The sequence below is a fragment of the Eleutherodactylus coqui genome, chromosome 2 (assembly GCF_035609145.1).
Source record: "Eleutherodactylus coqui strain aEleCoq1 chromosome 2, aEleCoq1.hap1, whole genome shotgun sequence".
NCBI classification, from domain to species: Eukaryota; Metazoa; Chordata; class Amphibia; order Anura; family Eleutherodactylidae; genus Eleutherodactylus; species Eleutherodactylus coqui.
The window spans coordinates 277,713,635-277,725,627 of record NC_089838.1 but is presented as its reverse complement, the minus strand read 5'-3'; the positions used below and the strand labels follow the sequence as shown (position 1 = coordinate 277,725,627).

Below are 11,993 nucleotides of genomic sequence, written 5' to 3'. Positions count from 1 at the left end.
TGCACTCTGCTCAACGTTACCCATAGGTGAAGCGCTGAGTGAGAAGACAAGTCTTGCAGTTTACTCCGCACGAGCGCCGACCTCAGCAGTAATGTTAGAGCTTGTGCAATCATCCAAAAGACCGCCGCCCTGTGTAAAATGGCCTTTGCTACGGCACACCGATGTCTAAACTAACAGCAAATCAGATGAGCTTATTAAAGGGATTGTTTTAATGTGACAAAAATGTAATGTTTCCTTTCAAACAAGCACCATGTGTGTTTACAGCTTTCTTATAGCAAATCAGTCCAACTGTAGTGATGTGTAACGATAATCTGCCCTGCTATTATATATACTATAGTTAGAGAAAAGGTTTTCCGCTAAAACATGCTTCACAGCAGATGGAATTGAAGTATGGAAACCAACCCTAACATACAGTGAATGTTTAACTTCAATACAAGTTTGGGCAGACATTTACATTTTAATTAAGTTGCACAATGTGTGTATATATATATATATATATATATATATATATATATATATACACACACACACATATATATACACACACACACACATATTATATATATATATATATATATATATATATATACATATACACACACACACACACACACACACACACACACACACACACACACACACACACACACACACACACACACACACACACACACACACACACACACACACACACACACACACACACACACCGCGCTCATGAACTTTTCAGTACTAATCCACACTTGCTGATCAGGAACATTTTCACACAATCTTGCCTTTTTACTTAAGCATTTTGAGAACAGCACAGGTAATAATCAGTGCATCACAAGGTTATTACAAAGATTTACTGTTTCAGATGGCAGGTATTACAAAGAGTGTTGAATATTTACAGAAATATCTACAGACATGCCTAGAAACATGGCCAGAATGTAATATGGTTCCATTCATTACAAGGCAGTTCGGAAAAGCTGTGATGTTCAGTTGACTTTACCACATAAAATAAACTATATAACATTAAGAAGCTTCTTCATCCTCAATCTTTGGAGCCAGGTAGTATTTCACATGGCCCATATCTGCAATTTTGTATTCCACCACTGGAGAAAAAGAAAAAAAAGGTGTTCAGAACAAATCCTAAAGACAAGATCCAAGACAGACTAATTCTGATTAAGACTTTGTTCCCCTCAGCATCAAGGCTTTCATTTGCAACGGAGGAAACAATGCTGCTATATCTTTAATGGATAGCGGTTAAGGCCAGTCATTGTATTCTGGCCATCAAATCTGAGACTAATGCATTGTGTATTGTCTGCATGTGAAGGCTTGTAAATTCTCAGTGTCCATCCATACAGAACGTTACAATCCTCGTTATTGTACACAGGGCACACAATATACATTGTCTGCATTCATAAGACCTCAGTAGCAAGACATTGGCTTCAACGCCAACTCCAAATAAGGTCATTCTGTTGGAACTTTGACATCTATTATTGTGCCCGAGCCTGGCTTCATCAGATAATCTTCTCAGACAGTACGATTATAGTTCCAAAATTCGTTCAAATGAACGAAAGTGAATGATAATCGTGAGCTTTTCATTAGTCGTTCAACGGGCATAAAAATCATCGTTCGCCGTTTGTTACGTTTAAGTGCCGATTCATTCTGTGTTTTACATAGTTATGTGAAACAATGAACGATTCCAATGATGATTTGCCGGTCTAGACAGGTTGTCTGAGCGCAAACAAGCTGGTGATGTCACCACCAGCTTGTACGCTATGGCAAACAAGAATCCTGAGGATCTCATTAAGGGGTAAAACGAGCTTAACTTTGAGTCTAGAAATCCATATTATGTCCTGAACATAGTAGAAATTACAAACTTATTTCTGCAGTCACAATTAACCAATCATCAGTATAGATTAGTAATTATCACTAGTCAGGTACACCAATATTCCTTGGTTCTGAGAAAACAGGATTTATCCCATATTTTATGTTGAGCTGCTCCTTCCGTTTACTGATGCGTTGGTTCCCACCAAAAGGGTCTTTTCTTGAGATCACACAACAGCATTTTGGTCAGAGCTTAAAGTATTTACTTTTAAGCCTGATCTCCAGCCATGCATGTGACTACATAGCATACACAGGCTATCACTATTATAACTATATGATATATAAAGTGATCATAGTAGATTTATGATCAACCAGTGATTACACCAAATTACTCACCTAGTGGGATATCTGCCGACATGCTGAGGGTCACTGTTGGGGACAGGGGTGTGGCTTTGGTGAAAAAATTTAGGTACCTCAAAGCAAATGTAAGCTGGACTGGCTCATTCATTTCTATTGTAACCTGAGAAGATAATGTAAAAAAGCATGTATTTCCCACAATTAAAGCAAATGTACATCATATATTTTATTAAATGTTCAACACTTACAGCTTCCTCCTCTTTATCAACATTTGAGGTCTGCGACAGCTTAACGTTTCCTGTTCCCAGTTCACCACTTGCAGAGAACTTGACTCCGTCTTTTGCACATGAAATTACAACAGCATCTCCAATCTGGCTAAGATCTCTGCAAATACGTGCAAACTCCCCGGATGGCATTTTTATAACACAACTATACTCCTGTTCCTGTTAAGAGACAAATCATTAATGTTCCAAAATATTGACTCAAGCCGTAATTCAAAAGTCAATTAAGCTGTCGCCAGTGCCAAGACTTCCACCCCTAGATTGCTGAATGTGTCGCTTAAGGTGTTCATCCAGTTATACAAGTATTAATCTACTACAGTGACAATAAGCGGTTTGTAAGAAAATGCAACAACATATGAACAGGGGAAAAAGTGGATGCAAACTTACTGGAATTCCTAACTGTTCTACATCCAGATCCATCAACTTCATTTCATAATCGGAAACCTTTTCTTGATCTGAAATTTAAAAAATAAATTAATGGCATTCCATCCTTCAAAGAGGGAAAAGCACAAGACGCTTTACAGAAAATCTACGTCTGCTCCAGATCGGAAGATGTAGTTTATTGTCAACTGATAGTGGTGTTGCCTTCAGAGTACTGCTATTATATAATCATCCAGCATTTTTTTAACAATCTGACCATCAACATGCCTAATTAAATTGGTAAATCAGGGAGATAAATTATTAATCATTAACCTGTTAATGGCGGCCCTTTTTTCCACTTCACCCAAAAATCATAACTCTTATTTATCCAACGACTTAGCTGTTTAGGCGTTTGTGTTTTGCAAGAGGAGTTTTAACATGTACTGAAAAACAAATTTATAAGTGAAATGATTGGGTGGTGGGGGGAGTGGAAGAAATCACAATTCCACCATCTTTGGGTGGGTCTTGCTTTTTCGGTATAAATAATGCAGCAAAAATGACAACTTTATTCTGTTCTCGGTACGATTACGACAAAACCGTATTTATATTATTTGCTGTACTACTTTTAAAAAGATAACTTATTTTTCCTTCGACAGTTGATTGAGGGCTCGTTTTTTGTAGGATGTCTTGTAGTTTCTATTGGTGTCATTTTGCAGTACACACAACTTTTTCATCTCTTAAATAACTTTTTTCTTGGAGATGCCCGTCCGGTGAAAAAGTTTACTGTCCGCCGTCTTCTTCTCTGCTGTGCCATCACTATGGCAATGACATGGCTACTGCAGCCATTCTGCAATGATGATTTCAGAATGGCTGTGAAACGGACGGCTACCATTGACTTCAATGGAAGCCGGCTGTGCTAGCCCACACAGAACAGCGTGTTGCGATTACTTCCCAGCAAAAATCACAATTGATTTCTGCTTGTGGGCAAAAAAAAAAATCATGTATTGTCATAGCTTGCTATGGGCTGGATTTGCTACAAAATCTAGCTCCGGATTTCGCAATGCAAATCCGCCCATGTACAGGAGGCCTAATGTAGAAGAAAAGTCGTAGAGAAGAGCTAGCCCAGGCCGCAAGTTTTACATACAGCACAACGATTTCTCAGGTATGCCCCTATAAAGAGCCATGGGACAATTTGTTTTGAAAACAGGAATAGTAACGATTCTACCACTAGTCTCAGTTGACTATAGTAAAAACTGATGACCTGTTACCTTTTAACTTGCAATAGTTCAATTGTTTTTACAGTATACTGCAATATTTGTATAGTTTATCAAGCCTTTCCACAGGCAGAGCTTAATCTGAACCCGCCGGGTATGGAGCAGGCTTCTGATCATGCCATACATGTTTATAACTCAATCACTTTTCCCCCCAGTTAGTCGTCACAAGTACACTGTACTAACGCATGCAACAAAGACGCAGTACAAGCATTATTTTGCACACTTTTCTGAACCCCCCACCCCCCTCGTTTTTCCCTTCTCCCTTTAAAAAAATCATAACTCCTTTATTTATTCATCAACGTGGCTGTATGAGGGCTTGTTTTTTGCAGGACGAGTTGTATTTTTCAATAGTGCTATTTAATGTACCATATAATGTACTGAAAAACTTGAAAAATTCTAAGTGGAGTAAAATGGAAAAAAAAACAGACATTCCGCCATTTTTCAGTGCGCCTTGTTTCTACGGCGCACAAACTGCAACAAAATTGACATAACTTGATTCTATGGGTCAGTACGATTACGATACCAAACTTGTATAGGTTGTTTTGCTGTACCATTATTTTTTTCCAGACATTTACATTTTTTAAAAATTTTCTGCTGCACCTTCTGCACGCAATAGCTTATTTTTTCCATCGACAATTGTAAAAGGGCTCATTTTTGCGAAACGTCCTGTAGTTTACATAGGTACCTTTTAGGAATACATATGACTTTTTGATAACTTTTTATTGCATTTTTTCTGGGAGAAAGGGTAACCGAAAAGGTGCATTCCTGTCGGTTTTTTTGGATGTTCACCGTCATTTGTTTTATGATTTAAATTTTACTATAGATATGGCAAAAGGAGGGCGATTTAAACTTTTATTCCTTTTTTACAATTAGTAAAACTTTATTGATGGACCGTATGGGACCCCCGAACATCGCTCGGGAGATTTAAATGCCACTGTCAGAACTAACAGCAGCATTTAAGGGGTTAATAGTGCTATTCAGCTGCGCAACTGATTGCAGCTATTGCCCGCAGGTGTCAGCTGTAGTAAACAGCCGATTGTCACACTGTATGAACAGAGGTCGCCTCATTATCTCTTTTTTCATACATACCCTGACACTGCCGGACGTAAATGTACGTCCTGGAGCGTTAGGGGTTAAATATCTTCGTGTGAGTGAGGCAGAAGAATCATTTTTCAGAGACCTTTTATAAAGCGAAAACTGCAGTGTGACCAGTAGCATGGAGGAGCCACTTCACTTTGCAACAACTACCTCAATGTGTTTAGAGCTTCTCAGTATGTGCAGATGCCACCATTTGGAAATGAAGAGCCACTGCAAAGGTCAGTACAGCTACAGGAGAGACTTGATTTATGAATAAACCGCACCAATTATGTCAAGTGTTATGATGCAAGAATAAAACTTACTTGGAGACTCAAACACCATTGTGACTGTGTCTGCATTGTCCTCGGCTCTCAGAGTAATTATGTCTTCACTTGCTGCACATTTCAAGATTTTTGACATACTATAAAAGGCAGAAGATACAACAAATTATCAAATATTCTATAAGTAACTAAACTTAATGCAGTTTCCCCACTTAAGAAAATCAGGATAGGTCATCAATAGTGGAGATTCACCACCCAGGAACCCCATGATCACTGGTGTTATAAAGTACAGAGCCGCTTTGCTGCTATAAAAAAAAAAAAAAACACAAGAGAAAACTCTGTACATTGTGGAGTGGTCTGGACTGAGCTTGCAGTACCACACCAGGCCACTTGACAGTGTGAGAGCGGTTTGCTTCTGGCAACAAAGCAGCTCCATACATAACCCTACAAACCCCTGGTGCTGAGCAGGTGTCCTGGGCAGCAGACCCCATTGATCAGCTATTGATGACCCATCAATCTTCGTTAGGACAATTACTTTAATCTCTCTCTCAATTTACAAATTCACATTAAAGTTGCTCCCCATTACTCCATTTGCTAAAGCAGTTCTTCCCAAACTCCAGTCCTCCGGCCCTCAGCAGGTCATGGTTTCAGAATATCCTATGGACAAACAACTGCTGGCAATGTGGGAGGCACCGACCATCACTAAATCACCTGTGCAATACTGAGGAAATCATGACCTGTTAGTAGATCATGAGGACTGGAGTTTTGGAAACCCTGAGCTAGACTATCATCTCTGGAAAGTGTCTTTATGAGACCTAAACTTCTCCAAACAAAACAGCTTTTTGTCTGAACTGCTTAAAGGGAACAAGTCACATCCCCGTCACATCATTATGGTGCTGTTAGGTGACGGAGCGCGGTGCCGTCACCCAGTGAAGATCACACGTCGCACGAAAAGCCGATTCTCCTATAGACTTGTATGGGAGAGCGCACACACAGGAAGCTGAAAGGTCAGATGCTCAGGTGATCTTAAGTATGTGTGTATAAAATATATATATATCACCCGGCTCCCTGTGGTGTTCTCTAGCAGCACCAAAGATAAATCAGTCTACAGACTCCTGTAAAATGGCAGGTTGTGTCATCCTTTATTTTCCTTTCAGATTTATTTCCACCTTCAATGTGACCCGCTATCTGTACAATTTTATTAAAACAAATTGAAATCATTTAGAGGGGAAAAAAATATAAAACTAAAATGTGGTTGCATAAAGGTGCACTCATATTTGGGGATGTGGTTTGTTCAGAATTAGCCAATCACATTTGATTTACCCCATATAGAGTTCACCTCTTCTAGCAGGATTTTCCTGACATTTTCTTAGTTGCATTTTTCAGCAAAAGCCATACAGAACCACAGCTCATCAATGGGGTCTGATTGTTGGAAGGCATCAGGTCAGTGACATTACTAAGAACTGGACACCCTTCTGAAATGGATGAAGACCAGAAGACGACTGGTCCGGGAGGCGGCCGAGAGGCCTACAGCAACATTAAAGAAGCTGCAGGAACTTCTGACAAGTGCCAGTGACAACCATCTCCCATAGTCTTCATATATCTGGGCTGTGGGGTTCGAGGGCAAGATGGAAGCCTTTTCTAACAAAGACAAATATACAAGCCCGGCTATGTTTTACCAACATCAAGTCTGCCAGAAGTCTGTGGGAGGTGTTATTGTCTGATGAGACCAAGGTGAAACTTTTTGGCCATAATTCCAAAAGGTCTGTTTGGAGTAAAGCCAACACTTCGTATCCTCAGGAGAACTGTCCCACTTGCTGTCCTTGTAAGTGAGCCGCTGTCAGCGTTGTGCCTCTTCATGCAAGGCAGCACACAGCCGCCGGTCAGCAGATGTGTACGCTGGTAAGCTCCGTGCGGCTCCTCAAGCTGTGTGGCAGAAGCCACTGGAGACACCCCGCTGTCCCCACATGTCAGCGCTGCTGGTGGGTTGCACATCGCTCGGAGCCGCTGCAAGGCTTTTATTGTATGTTGATGCGAAACTTCCAGAACCTTGCGGAATGCAACCAATCAGGAGCTAGGGGTGTTCCTGCATGGAAGCCCTGTCAAACTCCTAGCTTCCGGTGGTGTCAAAATACAATACCCAAAATGATGGCTCCACCAGAAGATCAAAATTTTGCAATGGCCCGGCCAGAGCCCAGATCTGAATCCCATTGAAGAGCTGTGGGTTAACCTGAAGAGGGCGCTACAGATGAGATGCCCTTGCAATGACATTTGGAGCCCTTTTGCAAAGGGAAGTGGGCAGATTGCCAAGTCAAGATGAGCCATGCTGATACATTGACACAAAAAGACTGAATAGTGTTCAAGCGTACCCATTAGTTTTAGGCCCAATGCCCACAGATGGAAATTCTGTGGCGAGATTCCACATAGAATTTCCACCGTTGCCATATGATTACATTAGTTTATGCAATCCTATGCAGACAGCCATGATTTGACCGTGTAAAACCTTGCGAGGGATTTAAAAAAATAAATAAAAATTGCATCATGTCCTATTTCTATGCGGGCCTTGGACAAACATTTCCGCTGAAGCGCCAGCTGTGCACCAGCCAGCACATCGCAGAGAAAGACGACACTGTACAGGTAAGCGGGAAGTCAATGCCAGGTTGCATCCTGCTGCATTAATCTCACAGTTGGAGTCCAACCCAGCCGTGTGCATGAGGCCTTAGGCTGGTTCACACGGGGCAGATTTCCAGCGGAATTCTTGCAGATTGGCTGCACTGAAAATCCGGGAGAATTCCACTGGAAATCTGCAGCTGCGGGTTTTGGAGAGGCTTCACCGCCTGCATTTCTGCTGCAGCCATCTCTCCCCATAGAGGATAGAAGCCGCTGCGGAATAAAAAGAAATGACATGCTGCATATTTAATTTCCGTGCCGCAAGGCCATTTCCGCAGCGCGTGGACGCGATTTTTGTAAAATCTCGTCCACTTTGCTGGTTAATCCCTGGATTAGGAGCCACGTGCAGAATTTCTGTGTGGACAATCAGTACGGAAATTCCGCAGCAAATCTGTCCTGTGTGAACCCAGCCTTAGGCTGCATTCACACAGGGCGGATTTGCCGCGGTTCTGCCGCAGCAGATGCGCCCGCGGCCGCTAATCTCGGGATTAGCCAGCCATGTGGACGAGGTTTCTCAGAAACCTCGTCCACACGGGACGGCTAATCCGCTGCGGTAAATCCGGTTGAAACCGCGGCTGCGTTTCAAAAGAAGCAGCATGTCTGTTTACAGCCGGTTTTTTGTTTGTTTATGTTACGGCCGCGCTCTCCTCTATGGGAGAGCCGGCCGCAACGGAAAAGCATGCGGCCGGACCGCTTCAAAGCCGCCGCGGTTCTCCCGGCGGAAATCTCACGTTTTTTGCTGCGGCCAAACCACAAGATTTCCGGCGAAAATACGCCCCGTGTGAACCCAGCCTAAGGGTGTGCATAATGGTATTAGTGTACCTTGACACCACCAGAAGCTAGGGGTTTAAGAGGAATGCCCCCTCTCACACCCCTAGCTCCCGATAGGGTGAAGGTAGAAAGGTCCTAGCAGCACAGTGTGCATACATTGCTCCTAGCGCTGCAGCCTTAATCTCCGGGTTACTATAGTAGTTAGCCTTACATTACCACCTGTATATGCTGCGATGTTAGGGGTGTTTAATGTAGCCTTACATGTCATAATGTAAGGCTAACTACTATTGTAACTGGAGGGTACGGCTGCAGCGCTGGGAAACATGTATGCAGACGCTGCAGCGTGTGTTCTCCGTGCCGCCCGGCATTTCAGCCAAGCATAAGTGGGCGGCCGCTCACCTCTCCGTTCCAGCCGCAGCCTCTGTCCCCGCCTTAGGCCTTCGTCCGGGACCCCAGCTGTCACTGCCGTTGCGCCGCCCGCAACAGTGCTCCGTCACGGCCGCTCCACAGAAACCACTGTCACTTGGGTATGGCCTCCCTGCTTGCGAAGTCTGGGGGTTTGCAGCTTGTGGGCAGCCGCCGGTGAAGAAGCTTAGTCCTGGGGCCGCGTGGCTGCAGGGGCGGACGATGTATGCCTTTTCTATGCATGTTTAGTGGGCTTGCAGGACCTGCTGCTGAACACCCTTTGGGGGCGTTACCTCCCGTCAATCTAGACTCCACCAGAATTCCTGGTGGCATCAAGATACAATAATACCATGCAGAATTATGCAACCATATTAGTTTGTTTTTCCCTAAAAGATTCAGTTTGTTTCTCAATGGCATTGCACAGAATGGGGCACATCAAAGGTGGAAAGAAATCTGAAAAGATTCATCTTTGTGGGATTTTAACATGAAAAAAAAATAGCATGCCAACAGGGGTGTGTAGACTTTCTATCCATTATATGTCGGCTAGCGTTACCTTTGTTAGTTATTTCTCCCCAGATGGTCATGTGATCTCATTCTGACCAGCTCAGATCTACTTGGCTTTATGTTCTAATTAGCCAGTTTTACAGTCAGCATAATTCCTGTGTGATGGACTCTACCACACAAGCTCTTTAGAGGGGGGGCGGCACAAACACTCCTATCAGTTACTGATGATTAGAGGCTTCTCAACATTATAATAGAGATGAATGCCCCCTCCTGACTGTAAACTTAGTATGTAGCTTATTTAGGTAAATAGACAGTAATGGCAGTTAGTGTGCTCAGCAGGCAAAGATGGTACGGTCCATAGCTGCTCATGTGACTGGTTGTTGCATCATGAGATTGCTAGTACACAATAATGGAAGAGCACGCAGCGAGGAGTATCAGACAGGAGGCTGCATTTTATGGAAGGGACTGCACAATACAGAGCCCTTCAGAGCGACAGGCAATCTGGGGAGGGGTACAGGGACGGCAGGGGTTTTCTGCAGTGGCCCTTTAAAGCTGTTTAGAGGATTTCGGCTGCAGACTGAATTCGCACTGCTTCGGTCTGCTCCCCCTGAGAGCCGGTGCTGACACCCCTCGCACACAGCTCAGTACTGGTTATAGACCAGTTCACACACTGCTGCCCCCTGTGGTGACACCCCTCGCACACAGCTCAGTACCGGTTACAGACCAGTTCACACACTGCTGCCCCCTGTGGTGACACCCCTCGCACACAGCTCAGTACTGGTTATAGACCAGGTCACACACTGCTGCCCCCTGTGGTGACACCCCTCGCACACAGCTCAGTACTGGTTACAGACCAGTTCACACACTGCTGCCCCCTGTGCTGACATCCGCTTGCACGCGGCTCAGCACACAGGAGGCGCAGGCTCCGCCCACTAGTTTCCCGCCCGAGTCACCGCGCTTTACGGCAGTGTCGTCATGGAGAGCAAAAAAACCCGCGCCAGAAGCAGACAAGAGCGGACATGTTCTGCACCGGTGCCGCTACAATGGTTACAACACGCAGCCATTACTGACCGCAGTCCCGCACAGTGATATCACTCCTATACACGGGTTACCCCCTCTCTGTATACTGGTCACCCCCTCTCTGTATACTAGCCCCCCGCTTGTACCTGCTCATCTTGACGCCGATGGATTGGTTCCGGTCGCAGCGATAGGTGTCAAAGCCGTCAGAGCGGAGAGTGAGCTGCACCAGGGAGACGTGAGACGAGTCCATGCTCTGCAGGCTGATGCCGCTGGAGGTGATGTCCCAGCACGCCTCATCGATCAGATCCTTCAGCGCTTCCAGCACCTTCTTCAGGATGGAGCCCTGCACTAGTCTGGCCTCAAACATGGTGGTAGCGGACGGGCGGCAGTCACGGATAGAGCTGTGAGATGATACTGGTTTCCCGCCTCCTGCACTTAAAACTCCCCGCTGTCGCTTCTCCTTCCTCCTCTCCACTCGCGTTGAGGCGCCAAATAGTCCCGGCAGCGCCGCCTCCTGCGGCTTATATGGGGCGCGTCACGTGACCGCCGCGTCGGCTGAAGGAGCAGCGCGCCAAATTCGTTTCCCGCCTTCACTGTGAGGAGAATAGAGGAGAGGGACGGGCGGGAAGGGAGGCCGCGGTGCAGCCCTGGTCTTATAGCAATGGAGGGGTTAATAAATATATATATATATATATATATATATATATATATACTGCTATGAGGGGCTGTTCACAAGTTCTGTCTGCGGTGATTTAAGAAAGTTTTTACATATTCACTGAAAAACCATTCCTTATCTGTCTGTTCACGCGGGCGAAAATATGGCGCAAATTATACAGCATTTTCGTATAACGGCAGATGATTTAGTAGCTACATCGCCTCAGGATAGATGTGCTGTCAGCGCAACAGGGAGACTAGTGGGCGCTGATTCCACGTACGCATCACCTGACCGGCGGCTCGGCGCTCACTAGAGGCTGCCGGGGTGCGCTGTCAGCGCTATGCATTCGGAGGTGTGATGTAGCTAATAGCTGTGGGTACACAGATGATTCCTGGTCACACGCACCGATACTGCGGATTGTGGCGCAGGTTTCTCTGCAGACTATTCCGCTGCGTCTCCTCACACACCGCTCACCACACAGGCGCTTTTTTGCGATTCCAGCACTGCGGTAGTTGCTCTATAACGC

General features: G+C 44.7%; 1 protein-coding gene across 1 annotated transcript; it reads right to left on the bottom strand.

Moving 5' to 3' along the window:
- Positions 1 to 830: 830 nt before the first annotated feature.
- Positions 831 to 11,321, bottom strand: PCNA (proliferating cell nuclear antigen). Its single transcript, XM_066593059.1, has 6 exons — positions 10,959 to 11,321; positions 5,485 to 5,582; positions 2,838 to 2,905; positions 2,418 to 2,612; positions 2,209 to 2,332; positions 831 to 1,094 (listed from the first exon to the last, which is right to left on the bottom strand). Exons 1-6 carry the CDS (start codon positions 11,177 to 11,179, stop codon positions 1,015 to 1,017), a joined length of 786 nt encoding a protein of 261 aa, XP_066449156.1. The 5' UTR covers positions 11,180 to 11,321; the 3' UTR covers positions 831 to 1,014.
- Positions 11,322 to 11,993: the final 672 nt, after the last annotated feature.

Bases quoted from the DNA above. Each gene is read 5' to 3' on its own strand.
- PCNA (XM_066593059.1), bottom strand. From the start codon at position 11,179: ATGTTTGAGGCCAGACTAGTGCAGGGCTCCATCCTGAAGAAGGTGCTG. The intron at 5,583-10,958 runs GTACAAGCGGGG...TGCCTTTTATAG, and splicing joins ATCGGCGTCAAGATGAGCAG to TATGTCAAAAATCTTGAAAT. The intron at 1,095-2,208 runs GTGAGTAATTTG...CTTTTTCTCCAG, and splicing joins GTCGGCAGATATCCCACTAG to TGGTGGAATACAAAATTGCA.